Below are 13,445 nucleotides of genomic sequence, written 5' to 3'. Positions count from 1 at the left end.
CAAGCTCTGCGAGCAAGGCTTCAAGTTTCGAGATTATGCCATTATGAAGAGACAAACAAAACTTCGAAAATGCAAATTGAATTTTATTTAATTTAACGGAAAATTTTATTTATTTGTTAATACCACTTATCAGATTTAGCAGCAGGAACAAGGCTGCCCTCATCCAGAGTTTATTTACAAATAAAAGAAAGAAGTTCATCTGTGAAATTTCTTTGAAATTAGTGTGAGCCGAAATATACTTTGATGTGGGGCTCCATCTTAGCAACACAGAAAGTTGCGAATGCACAGAAGCTCTTCAATATAAAACCAGTTGTAACCTACGAAGACTGCTTACAAAAACTGAGGTGACTTTTCACTACATTAAAATGTATATCATGGCTACCGTATGGTAGGACAGTTTTGTTGATTTACGCTTATCATATGTTTCAGAACAGAGATAATAATTACAAGCGAAACCAAGAGTTTTCTGAATATGTAAGTGGTGGCATTACATATAAAATACGACTGATATTCGCGTATGCAACTTTTAACAAAGTTAACATAAACTTAACAGTTTATGTTCCTGAATGATGAAACAAGGCTGTCATCGCTTAGTACACATGTGTTTAACCAGATGTTTACGCACAATGGTTAAGGCTCGGATAAAACTAACTAGTTAACTTTTGCACAATTGCTTATATAAACCGAATTGGCCCTGTTAAAGTAGCTAGCCGCAGTAAGCTGTGACTATCATAACTGTATAGGTTTTATTTATAAAAAGCTGCGAAGTCTACCCTGGCGTTTTAGTTGGCTCTGAAAAAAGTATAAAGAAGAAAAGTATAATGGATGCGTGATGTTACTACCTAAGCAGGATACGAATGGTTTCACTTATTGCTGCTAACATCTATCACGTTGCCGTGCTGAGGAAACGCGACGGATTTTAGCAATTATTCCATTATTTGTACATTATTTCTAACGCGTATATACGTCGAACGATACATATATACAGTCGTACACAGTGATATCTTGCTAGGACTGTCTGTAATCTTCGTCTCAATATGTATACAGTGTAATTTACAAACTAATGAAAGGACAGGTTAATAATAAAATCAACCCCAAGACATTCGAGGTTACACGGAAAAACAAATGTAATGTACAACATAACTCATTCGAGTAGTTTTTAGTTAGAGGCAGTTGTACTGCATTCATCAGTTAGCAGTAAGTTGAGAAAAGCACGTATATTTTGTTTAGAGACAATTTTGACAGAAGTAAAGTATGTAGCTCATGGGGATTTATAGGACGTCACAACCAGACCTCAGTGTCGGACGCTAATAGGTATTTATAACTTACATCTAATCTGAGAACAAATTATACCGACCTAGGTTGTTAGTGTTTCGTGCATATGTAGCTTTAAGTTATTCGTGTTTCACGTACTTAAGCCGCTAGGCAATACTTCAAACAGCTAGCTCCCAGCACGGAACGAAGTGTGCCCAGTCCGAATTCAAGTCTGGACCACTATGTCTCTAAATTTAGTAAGCAAACTCGTTACCAATTGCGCTATCACGGGATGTATGCAGTGCTGGCTGCATGTCACTCCTAGTGAAGATGACAGGCAAACTCAGTCGGATCGACGCGTTTTTCTTTGTAAATTCGTACAGGCTATTACAGGTAGGCATCATATTCCCATACCATTAAATTACATTTATGCTCCACGTTGCACCCCCATTCGATCACCATCTTAGTACACAGTCATTAAAATATGGAAAAATTATGGTGCATCGCATCACGAGCGATACTTTTTTCTCTGCTATAACCTTTAAGAGATTGATAATTAGTAAATTATTATTATTATTAAATAATTGTGAATTAAAGACGGCATTTGTCTCATTTAATTTATATTGAGTGCATGTATTAATTGTTGTTTATATTTATTTTATATGCAGCTATTTATGCATTAAACCATTGCGAAGTCTAATCGAACATGGGCGCATTTTGTAATCACTCCCGTTACCATCGAAAAGAAAAACACTGTTCAATAAATTTCTCAATAGACTCTTGATAACGTCGTCTTTGATGATTCAAATGTACCCTGATCTCAAGGGCCACGATCCGTTGGTAAACTCAAAATCTTAAGGTGTGGTTCCTCTTATCTTTTCCAAAATAAGTTCAGTCTTAATTCATTAAGTTTTTAGCAACTGGCAAAGCCATAACCTTATTCATTGTAGGTGAAGGTAATCTTTTTGTGTATTATGACGGCAGGACGGCAGTTAGTATTTATAACCATATAAAAATTCAGTCCAATAGGGTTCTTGAATTTCGTTGAGGTCTGTTATTAATTGTTTGATGCTCATCATAGCTCTTATGTCTTTACTACTCTGAACTGCACGCGGCGGTCTTTGTTCAAGATGAGCTCTCTCTTATCCGAACTTATTACATCTATACTCTTCAAAAGAATATTTCATTAACTACTTCGAATTTCCCGCGGAAATCCCGAGCTTGTGCAGTATTTAGTAGCTTTTTGGGTAGAATCCTAATGTTTTCGATGCTGGAAGGAGAGCGAGAGCTTGCTGATTCATTGAGGGTTATGCAATACCCGGTTTACCGGCAACCATACTATGTGGCCACGCTGTTCCAACACAACATTCAGCATTAGAGACACCATCGTTCTATTTGGCTGCAAAACTCCTTTTACCGCGACGGCTTATGCACCAAATCGCTTGGCCGATATCGAAGTTTGTTGACCAGAAAACGGTTATAGTAACTAAAAGTTTCCTGTTATTTTGAACCAAGGAGCCAAGAACTCTCCAAAGAATCCGCAAGCTCCGTGACAAAATGCAAAAGACCATAGGCCATACCGGCAATTATTTCGTGGATAAGGTGTCGACGCCGTTGTTGGAAAATAAGGATGAACATGGATCAAAAATGCTTTGGATTACCTAAGCAACTGTATTTAAAGATGCGTGTCTACCTAATAGAATAATGAGTTCCTGCGGACTTTTCGTTTATACATGATGAAACAGTTCGTCTTATCTAGAGTTCTCATATATCAGAGAATGATAAGTTTTGAGCGCTTTACAAGATGCTTGTGCATATTTTAAAACGATGCTAAATAAGCGTCGATGAAATCTAGTCAGTATTTTAAATTCTGACAAGATTTGTCTCTTAAAGAAATTAAATTGAATGAAAAATTATTTGATAAGAACGTAATTTTTCTACGGATGTCATTGATCGAAGTCCTACAACGCTGTTTGTTACGTCAATATCCTTTTGTGAGTTCGCAGAAGACGCCACAGAGCTGCATTAACGTATTGTCATTTGAAACCTCCGTGTTAAAGGAATATTCTTGACATTAAAAAGCAAGCACAAAATTATCTTTATTGTCACGCCATATACAAAAGCTCTCTTTCAGCTCATTTTAATACTCAAAACATGATAATATTTTGGCAGCATTTGTAAATGTTCCACCCATCCGTCTAGGACTGGCCGCATTTCACCTAGTCTTTTTTACTTCTGGTTTTTAAAACTTGTGCTTCTTGCAGGAATATCTCATTCATGAAGAGCTTCCTGGAGCTTGCCATTCGACTTGCGTGGTTTCAGAGGGGTTTACACCCATTGTGTTTAGACTGCTAGCCGTACACCAAACATTCTCTGTAGCACTCAAGACACTAGTTGCAGCTGTTTGAGCTAGCGTCGTATCGTCGAGTCCGCCTCCAAATGGCGATTCGTCAACGAACTCAATTATTCCAGGAGAGATCTGTGGCGGTATGGGATGGTAACACGGGCTTGGAGCCGCACCTCGAAGCATGCATGCCTTCGCTGCCAGCACTCCCTGTTGGCAAAGGATCAAAACCAAGAGAACATAAGCTACATTTTTTTTATATTTCGGGAAAGAAAACAACAGTCATAAGTTAGGTATATTTGGTCGAACTAATAAAAAGCTTGGCTAAATAAAGCCAGAAGGTTTCAGTGCGATTTTTAAAAGGATATATTTTTTCTTAAATTGCACCATCCTTGTACTTTTTAGAAGAAAATACTTCTTATAAATCTAAACATATTGCAAACTCAACTTCTTGTTAGCTTTGGCAAATAATTCTTTATCATTTGTGACATTTTGCAGTACAAGATTGCAATATTTTATGGACAACGAAAACTTTTATAAAGAATTAAAAAAAAAACTTTAACGTTGAGAAAGAAGCTTAAAAACACGCAGTTTATAGTATCTCATTGGGTCCTAACGTCGAACATCTAAAATATTCATATTCATATGTAAAAAATGCTCATAGTTACTTTCTACAGAAATTTATTTGTGATATATATATATATATATATATATATATATATATATATATATATATATATATATATGTATACCAAACTCTCACGAGTTTGGTGAAACAGTTAAGAAAAATACATCGAATATGTTGGCATTAATTGACGCCCAAAATTCCTCTCATTTATTTTTATTATAGTTACTCTTAAATATTCTATCTAACTATCAAAAAATAAGTTACCTTTATCCACAAAGTATTAGCTCATACAAATGATAGTCGAAAAGTGTTAAATACACCAAAATATAGAAGATGAAACCTCTCGAGTAATATTTGTACCTTGCTGCTTAACTTTTTGAAATTGATATGACAACGGTCAGTACTTTTTTTGGCACTTAGAACCAACGAAGACTTAGAACGCAAGGATGAATAGTAAAATTAAACGACGTCGATCGATAAGTAGTAGAATTTTAGGACCTTAGACATCCGACAGGCTTGAAAGGCATATATAACCTACAAAATTGTTATGCAGAACAATCGTGAACAAAATATGTCAACTTCATAAGAGAACTTGCTATCACACAGGCACTTCGTTTCAGTGTAAAATGCGAAATAGAATACAAAGCGAACATGGTTTCCTACAGATTCAATTGCAAAAAAAAAATACTAATAATGTATAGCCTGGAGTCTTATTTCTACATTTTTCCACAACCAACTCATCCATGTATTGTCGCAGATACATGTACTACTCCAAAAGGGTGATAAATTAATAAGTGATAAATATACACCTATAATAAGATAATTATGATATTCTTGAAAGATTTTAAATAAGGCGTAACTGGTAACCAAAAAGTTTTTTCATAATGATGATAATTGTCTTTAAAATAATTGTGTTGCATATAATCTGTGAACGCCATGGCTTGGATATCCAAGGTTTTTACCTTGCTCGTCCAACAGCATCTAAAAACTTATTTTCTAGCCTTCTGGTGTAGTTATAAGATAGCATTATTTTTTATGTTATTCGATCCTCATTGTTCATAGAATCTGAATAAAAGTAACCGATATTCATGCTTATCCATCAAAACTTACCATTAGGTTACTTATCCCTTTCATAGTTACTCCAACACATTTGGACCTTCAACTCTCGCCATATTCCATTACGCTTATCGATTTAAGATTTCTTGTAACACAATTTTATATAATTTACTGTTATTGTTCTATTCATTATTAGCATATTCTAATCTTGTATCCATCCAGTCTAGGCTTTGCGCATGCTCTGAAATTAAATATAGTTCATCATAGTGTAGCTATTGCCGTATCACCTGGCACGCCGTTATATGCTGTGAAATCGTCTATTAATTTGGCCCGATGGAACTTTGCAGTGGTGCAGAATGGCAACTAACACTGTCAGCGAAAAATCGTTACTTTGAAACCGAAGGAGGCATTTTATGGGCACAAATTAAAAAGCTTAAAGGCTTTGAGCGATTAGCATCAAAGCATAGAGTGATGGAGCTTTTGCTATTAAGCATGTAAGCATGTAAGGATGTAGAACGATACTCGTGCGACTTTTTTGGTAACTGACATTGTTGGAAACTAAGCATTGATTGTAGATGCAAAACTTCCGTGCCATATCGTTTGTGCCTACGAAGGCCTTATTAGCAGAATAACCTAATCTGCATATGGCCGATTTTGCTCACTAGCTTCAACTTATTTGTCCAATCACTTAACAATGCATGGCCCCGCGGAAGGCTGTAGCTCAGAAGCTGGGTTTTAAAAACTTTTCAACAAAAAAAGACAATTTCATAAGCCAAATCACAAGTATTAATGGGTTTGGTGTTTATGGGCGCACGGCTGTCAATCGCGTGCTCTTTTGACAGTGAAGATACAGTGGAGGGAGCTTCCACAACAACGTAGAAGGCTCCGCCTTTTTCAGTGAATCAAATAGCCACAGCAAGAAGCGGGTTCTGGGTCTGCCATTGTTCTCGCTTCAGGCAGCTAGGATACCACGAAATATATCACAGACACATGCAAGTGCGTAGGACTAACATTTAACCCTTGTACAATGTAAGTCTTCAGGTAGAGACTGAGTTGTCTCAATGAAATGCTCAGAAATTTCGAAAATGCATGTGAACCGAGTTTATCGATCCAATAATAACTTTCTTGATTGCCTGTTTTTTTTTCAAGTTAATTGCAAAATTAAATTAAAGGCATAATGTTAACCATGGCGAATTTTTCAATCATTGATAATAATTTCGTAGAAAGGGACAAACAATAAATCTCGGCTAGTTAAATGGGATGGAGAAAATTATATAATGCTTTACGTATTTAACGAAAAGTTTTTAATTAAAAACATGTGAGACTATGAAAGAAATCTTTTTCGAGATACAACTCATGATAGAGCATTGGGATACTAGATGGAACCTTGAAATATAGGATCTACGATTTCTTTTAAAAGCTTTAAGGGAAAAGATCAAAGGCTAATCTATCCATCAAGATCTGTCAAAAATTAAGCTTAGCGGTGTCATTAAATATGGTTAATTTGGATAACTCCATATATGCTTTAAGCACTCAACAGCCAGTTCCATTATGGCTGTAAATGCTCGGCTTCATCAGGCTGACGGAACAGTAGCCGACGGAGAGATACGTAAGGTTAGGTTTCAAGAGCCACGTATCATGATGAGGGAAAATAAGTTTACAAGACGTTAACCAGATTCCTAAATTGGAGAAAAGTATCTAACTTGTTTGGAGCGTCATCAAAAAAGGATAAGACCATTTCGGCCACTTACATTGACGTTGCGCTGAGAAAGCTAATCACTGGACCCCTTATAAAATCATTATTTTTCAAATTACTTGTTTGCCTTAAGAAGCACTCTTCTCAGAGTCTGACAAAGAAGTTAGTTCATTAGTGCTGAAATATAGGATACCGCGCCACTTCTTAAATAAACATTTACCTTTTATTATATCTTTGTTGGAAAGTTTTCGCAGCAATTTATTCACAATGAAAATTAATAAAAAAGAATATACAATTGAGAGGAGAAAAGTGTTTACAATGAAAAATTTTATAATTTAAACTATAAACTATGTTAGCAAGTACATGGGAATAGAGATCGATACGAACAGCCCTGGCTTTAAGCTCACAGACCTCCTTTGCGAAATCTTGCACAACCACCCTACTACTTACGCAAATTAATTGAAAGGAGCTAAAGAGCAAGAACGAAAAGTCAAACCATGCCCACATAGGAAGGACATGTGATTAATAACACTGACAACGCCAATATGCCGTTTTATACAAAATAACTATAAAGACTGCGTATTGGTATATAAAAAAATATGATCGATGAGACAATATAAAAAAACACCTAAAATGACAAACTTGCAGATATATCGCCTTAGTCGTCTAGTGAGTGGTTCTTACGAGCCTAGGTGCAGCTAAACATAAAACATTAAAAATTAAACATGTCAAAGCAAATTCAGATTTGGATAAGCACAGATAATATTTAGTGTATCATTTCATAATATGAAACATCATTCAAAATTATTCCAACGAGCTCTGAGTAATTTATCAATTCGCAAACAGGCACAATTAAAAATTCTTTAAACCTTACGAAGTTTCTGGTAGATTTTATAGATATTATTAGAGAAAACACTAACAAGAGCATTGACTAGGCCAGAACACCAAAATGCCAAAGAAACAAAGTCAGCAAAAATTAGCTTTTTAAACAGCAATTCAAAAGGAAAAGAAAACATGCCTTATACGAAAGAATATTGTCGTAACTTAATTTTAGTTAAACATTTCGTGGTAAGGTATTTATGTTATACATAAACAAAAAAATACCTATACTGTCGCTAGTTCGCTGTATTTTCCATTGATCAACCTAATGTCGGATAACTCAGAAGTACATAGTTTATGCCTTTGGTGGAGCAGTAGTGGAACGTCTGTTCCGGTACTGCCTAAAAAGTAGTGTAAATCACTTGAGATGTTGGTTCGTGGAAGTTTGCAGACAAACCAACGAGTGTCCGAGGACCTGTTGTTGTATGCCCAACAAACAAATGATGTAGGAATGGATTTCCAATAGACCACAACAGATAACTGCCTGCAGCATTGTGTCACCTTTTCCGGTAGCTAATTCAACATACATAATCGGGACAGTGATTGAGTTTTGGTAAGCATCGCTTTTCGAAGCAAAAGGACCATACAATCTTACACGTCCCGATTATTCTAATATCCGTTAGTGACCTCCAAGAAGCTACTGTTGGCCCTAGCTAACTGAAGCACTCGAAAACGTGGCAATTACTGTAGTGGCTAGGCCAACAACGGAGCCCGACCTGTAGCCGAGACCATCTGTGAGCTTAGAAAGTTTGCCGATAAATCCGTTTGCCTACGAATGAATGGCTCAAGCGATCTGAGCCTAGATTGAAGGTCAGGTAAAAACTGTTTTGCTGCCGAATGTGATCGAAGCATCTTAGTAGAACAGCTGGCCACGATACTCATTCGTCTTTTGTGCTTTGTTTTCATTTCAACGAGAAATTGAAATTATTTATCGCACCCGATGGTCGGTAGCCAGAAAGGTATAGCCTGATCTAAGATATAACTTAATGGAAGAATTAATTTAATGCAAACAAGGATAGCGAAACATCCGTGGAGGAATACGCATTCACGATAAAAAAACGTCATGCTGCTATTCAATACGGATTTCACGATTATGATAGGCTAAATTTTTAGCAAACTACGCCTAGAATTCAATTTCATGCTTTCAGTTTAGTCAGTCGACAACACGAGGATGCGACTGTGTACAAGACATTTGAATAATTCGGTTATTTCTTTCAAAAAACAATTTCTTGATTGCACATTACCTAAGTGCCATCGATATGGGGGTGCACAACATATGATTCTAGCATAAAAGCGGGCTTCTTCAGCGACGAGATTCTCGTCGAAAGGATCTGTTCAGCCAAATGCTGGTCACAGAGCCATCGGTAGAGGATCATAACGACGCAGTGCGCAGAAGACTAACCTGATATTCACGAAGTGTACAATTGGTAACTTTGAGGCAAGTAGATATATAAACAGAGTAATTCTGTGCGGTGCGGGACGTGTTGAGTGCTATCTGAACTATAGAGCTGTCGTAAACTACAACGAGACTGCGGTAAAAATAGATAAAAACGCTGCCGCCAAACGCGGCCGAATCGGAAATAAGCCGAGAAGGAGACGTCACCGGTAATCCAGATATACCAGGAACAGCGAAAACTCGTCGATTTCGTCGATTGTAACTAAATCAGACATCGAAATTATTGCAAGCAGACCCATAATAACCTAACCGTACCATCTTTGTTCATGAAACAGGACGCTCTACTCAAACGTGAGGTGTACAAGCACGGCATCCATGGAATGCACGCTAAATCATGCATAAGTAAATAAGCACCAAACTCTTCAAATCAGGGAGTTGTATTTTTTCACAGATAAAGACCTATTATTTCGCTTTTCTAGAAGTGGAATTCAACCGCATAGCAACCGAGTACCTACTGAAGTTAAAGCGCGCCTTAAACCTACAAAGTAAGTGGAAATTAAAGGCTGTTGGGGTCAGCTACATTTTTTCAACGTTTCATGGCAGGATTCGTGACACCAACAGGTCAAGTTTCCTCCGGCACACCAGAGGGTATCTGCATACCTATGCTAGCACCAAAAGGTCTCAATGCTAGTACAGAAATATTGCTACAACCATAAGCCAGGAGTTTACTATCGAAGCTGTGTTTAGAGTTTCTTTCTAAACTCTAAACATAAGGCGGACGATAAGAGGTGAAACGGTAGAGACCGTAGGGGTTGATAAGAGGTAGAAGGGTAAAGACCGCAGAGGTTTTGCTAACTTATCGAGCCTGCATGACGACTGTTCCGAAAATTGTTAATTGATACCAAGAGACCTAACAGAAAGAGGCATCCGCACCGTGTTCATTTTGAGATTAGATGTGACCAGGGACCCAACAAAGTTATAGTTAATGTTGTAAGCGCCAATCGTCACAATAGAAATATGGCTGAACTTCACGTATCGTCCTGAGCAGCTCTTCAACAATCCTGGGTACATAAATACGGAACGTTTATTGTGGTTAAAGCTTTCCCACACCGTAAAGTCAAATACAGACGATGAAGAGAATTACATTTGAGACCGTTGAGGCACGCGATGACGATGACAATACTTGACGCAATGGAGGAAAACGCTAACAGCGAATGAATGAACAAGCAAGAATCTGACGTTGACAATAGCAATTAGACCCATTATTCGCGGATAATGCGAGTTGGACGCCAAATGAAGGCTGCGCGGTGCCGGTGACGACGGGTACGGAAATTGGGCATTTCGTGAACACAGGCAACAATCATACTGTACTTTGCAGATTTAATATATTATAAAGATGAACTTATCGTTTTGAACTTACCATTTGTTATCTTGAGATCGATTCGTATTCGTCTCATAATATTTGGATTGTACATCATTTACTTACATGTGATTCATGGACAAAATTTGGCGAGCTCTTCTTCAAAATAATGATGTTCCGGCATTCTAAAATAAAAATGTATGGATCAAAAGGTAGCAATTACCATATTAGTCGAAACAAAATTTCTGTGCAGGTTAAACAGTAGTTACAGACAGATTTGCTTTTCGTTAATGCACCGCAATAACATAACCCCAAATCTTTTTTTCTTGACAACGCGGCAGCCTTCTTTGCGATCAAATATGAATGAATATATATATAGCTTAAAATTTTGTCTCCTTACATTTCACAGGTTAGACAATTGAAACGTTTGGGTTAGCAAAATATTTAGACGATTACCCAATCCGTCGATCGTTTGTTTGTTCAACTTTTATAAAGCTGAAACCGTTTGGCTCTTTAGTATAGCCGAGAGGTTTGCTCAGACCGTGAAGAAAAAACACCAAAATCATTGATCATATTGCATCCTACCTCAGAAAACCTTGGTGGAGGGGGTACGTTAATCATTATATGAGCTTTGCCGTCATCGACTGAATCCGGGAGTGAAGAGTTGGTGCCAGAACATTCATCCTGTGCCTTTTTAACCTGTCCAGCCGCTTTTTTCTTTCCCTTTTTCGCTTTACTCTTTTGGTCTTCTTTCTTTTTTGGCCAACGACTTTTCTTCATGGTGTACAACCAAGCCAGTTTTCCAGATGCTGTTTAGGTCAATATATATCACATATACCACTTTACTTCTTATATTCATACAGCACAATAAACAGCGATACAGGTATCCAAGATCAACAACACAACAGATCAAATTGATGATTACATCGTTATTATGGTACAATAGAACGGTCGTATCGAATTTGAAGTGCTTATACTATTGCACAATACATAGACTCGCTTAAATAGTACCCATCAATTGACTTGGGGGATGTATGAACGATTTTTAGATTTATTCTTGAAAATAGCTCTGAAAGTTGTTATAGCCACTTATTGAACCATTTAACTAAAAAACAACCTACAGTACTTAGTATTTACAATACAGCATTTAAAGTGCTATTTCTATCATTCAGCTGCTTCGTGGCCAAACGAAGGAAAAGTTTCCGAAGAGGTTCGCCAATTCCGATATTGGAATGCATATAGGTACTAGAAGATGTACAGCATTCAACATTTTTTTAACATAAATAGCTCTTCATCAATTTCAAATAAAGTGGCTATTTGGCCAAACAACATTCAAATACATTTTCTGCATATTTTTCTTCATAAGTTTACATCTTTCAGATTATATGACACATTCTGTCAGTTAGTTGGGTCCAGGCTCATTCCATACTTTCAATGCACAGTATGAAATAATTTTGTTTATATAGAAAAAAAAATAGAGGAAATCAACATTATATATCATGCGCACTGTGCTTTGTGCACGTCGCAGTTTTCTGTCTTTTCAATAGGAAGTTCCTTTCCAAAAAATTTCAACAAAAATATTGCATGATTACAATCCCCGATGAAATGGCGCTGTGATTTCTTCCTTTTGCTTCAGATTGAATCAAATAAAAGTGAGAAGCAAACCGAAGTAATTAATATTTTCACATAAAATTCCGATATTGGCAGCGACAATGCACCTAATATCGGAAATTCTGTTAAGGCTTGGTTATAATCATGTCTATACGCTTATGAACTTTGACAAGATATAAAAGGCAGCAACATAAAACGTCACAACAATGCCTCACATTTCTAAATAAAGGAAATTAACAGATTTGAATTTTTTGATGCAATAAAAATGAGCAAAAAAACATGTAAAAGCAGGCTTAAAATGGCAAACCAGCAAACAATTGACACTAGGACAGTGAAAATTGTCAAGATAAAACGAGAACAACGAATTAAAAATGAATAGGATTCCTGAATTTTAGTAGCCTTAGTAGACGTAAATATCGCTTAAAGTTTGAAGCAGAAAGTCAAGAAGCAACGCCTGCGCTAGATATCGGATCAACTTACTAATTGCAGTACGTTGAATTGATACGCAAAAGATACATCAAAAAGCCATGCCAATAGGAGCGAATGCAAATAAATGCAACTGTTATTGAACTGTTGTAAAACAAAGAATCACGACTGAACCCAATTGGCAAAAATCGAAAACGTTATTAAAGGTCGTCTGTTAGGCAGTGATGGATCAACGAAATTTGCTAAAAAAAAGGAATAGCACTCGCAAATATAAACTTGGCAAAAAAACTACTTGAAAGTGCAGCGACGGAAGGGAAAACCCATATAAGTGATAGCGGCATGCCCCGCACATCAGGTCATTTTGCTGATACTTTAATTCAGTATATTGTATCAACTGCCAGAAGGAAACAAAGACAATAAAGCAGGAACTAATAGGATGCAGCGTTAGACACATGGACAATCAAACAGTCAGGTAGATTGTGCTATCGAAATACTTGTACACAACTTGCTTTTCGTTACGTAAGAACACTTGTTATATGCCATTTGTTACTCTGCGCCTGTAACCTTTGGTATTGCTTAACAATCGCCGATAAAGCTTTTTTAGAAAAATTGGAAGGCAAACCCGGAATGTGTGGTCTAGAAAGTGAAAATACAGAGACAAAACCAAGAGTTGACATATTACGAACAAATAATGTTTCGACTCTATGTCCGATACTCTGGTTAAGCATTGCTTGAAATGGCTGCTTCTAGCATGAAATTAAGTGCATCTATATAGAACGCTATTCTCCGATGCAT

At 36.8% G+C, this 13,445-nt stretch overlaps 1 protein-coding gene and 1 long non-coding RNA gene across 2 annotated transcripts; one reads left to right on the top strand and one right to left on the bottom strand.

Moving 5' to 3' along the window:
• The first annotated feature begins 33 nt into the window (after window positions 1-33).
• Window positions 34-3,960, top strand: LOC147755188 (uncharacterized). The gene is made up of 2 exons (XR_015329337.1): window positions 34-344; window positions 3,519-3,960. It is a non-coding gene; the product is annotated as an uncharacterized LOC147755188 (long non-coding RNA).
• Window positions 3,329-11,619, bottom strand: LOC147755187 (uncharacterized). Its single transcript, XM_086991518.1, has 2 exons — window positions 11,199-11,619; window positions 3,329-3,808 (listed from the first exon to the last, which is right to left on the bottom strand). Exons 1-2 carry the CDS (start codon window positions 11,391-11,393, stop codon window positions 3,530-3,532), a joined length of 474 nt encoding a protein of 157 aa, XP_086847644.1. The 5' UTR covers window positions 11,394-11,619; the 3' UTR covers window positions 3,329-3,529.
• Window positions 11,620-13,445: the final 1,826 nt, after the last annotated feature.

This window comes from Varroa destructor, unplaced genomic scaffold (genome assembly GCF_002443255.2).
Source record: "Varroa destructor unplaced genomic scaffold, Vdes_3.0 BEIS01000005.1, whole genome shotgun sequence".
Lineage (NCBI taxonomy): Eukaryota > Metazoa > Arthropoda > Arachnida > Mesostigmata > Varroidae > Varroa > Varroa destructor.
This window is presented reverse-complemented; position numbering and strand designations above follow the sequence as displayed.

Coding starts and splice junctions, on each gene's coding strand:
- LOC147755187 (XM_086991518.1), bottom strand. CDS start 11,393: ATGAAGAAAAGTCGTTGGCCAAAAAAGAAAGAAGACCAAAAGAGTAAA. Junction 3,809..11,198: donor CTCCACCAAGGTTTTCTGAG/GTAGGATGCAAT, acceptor CTTTGCCAACAG/GGAGTGCTGGCAGCGAAGGC.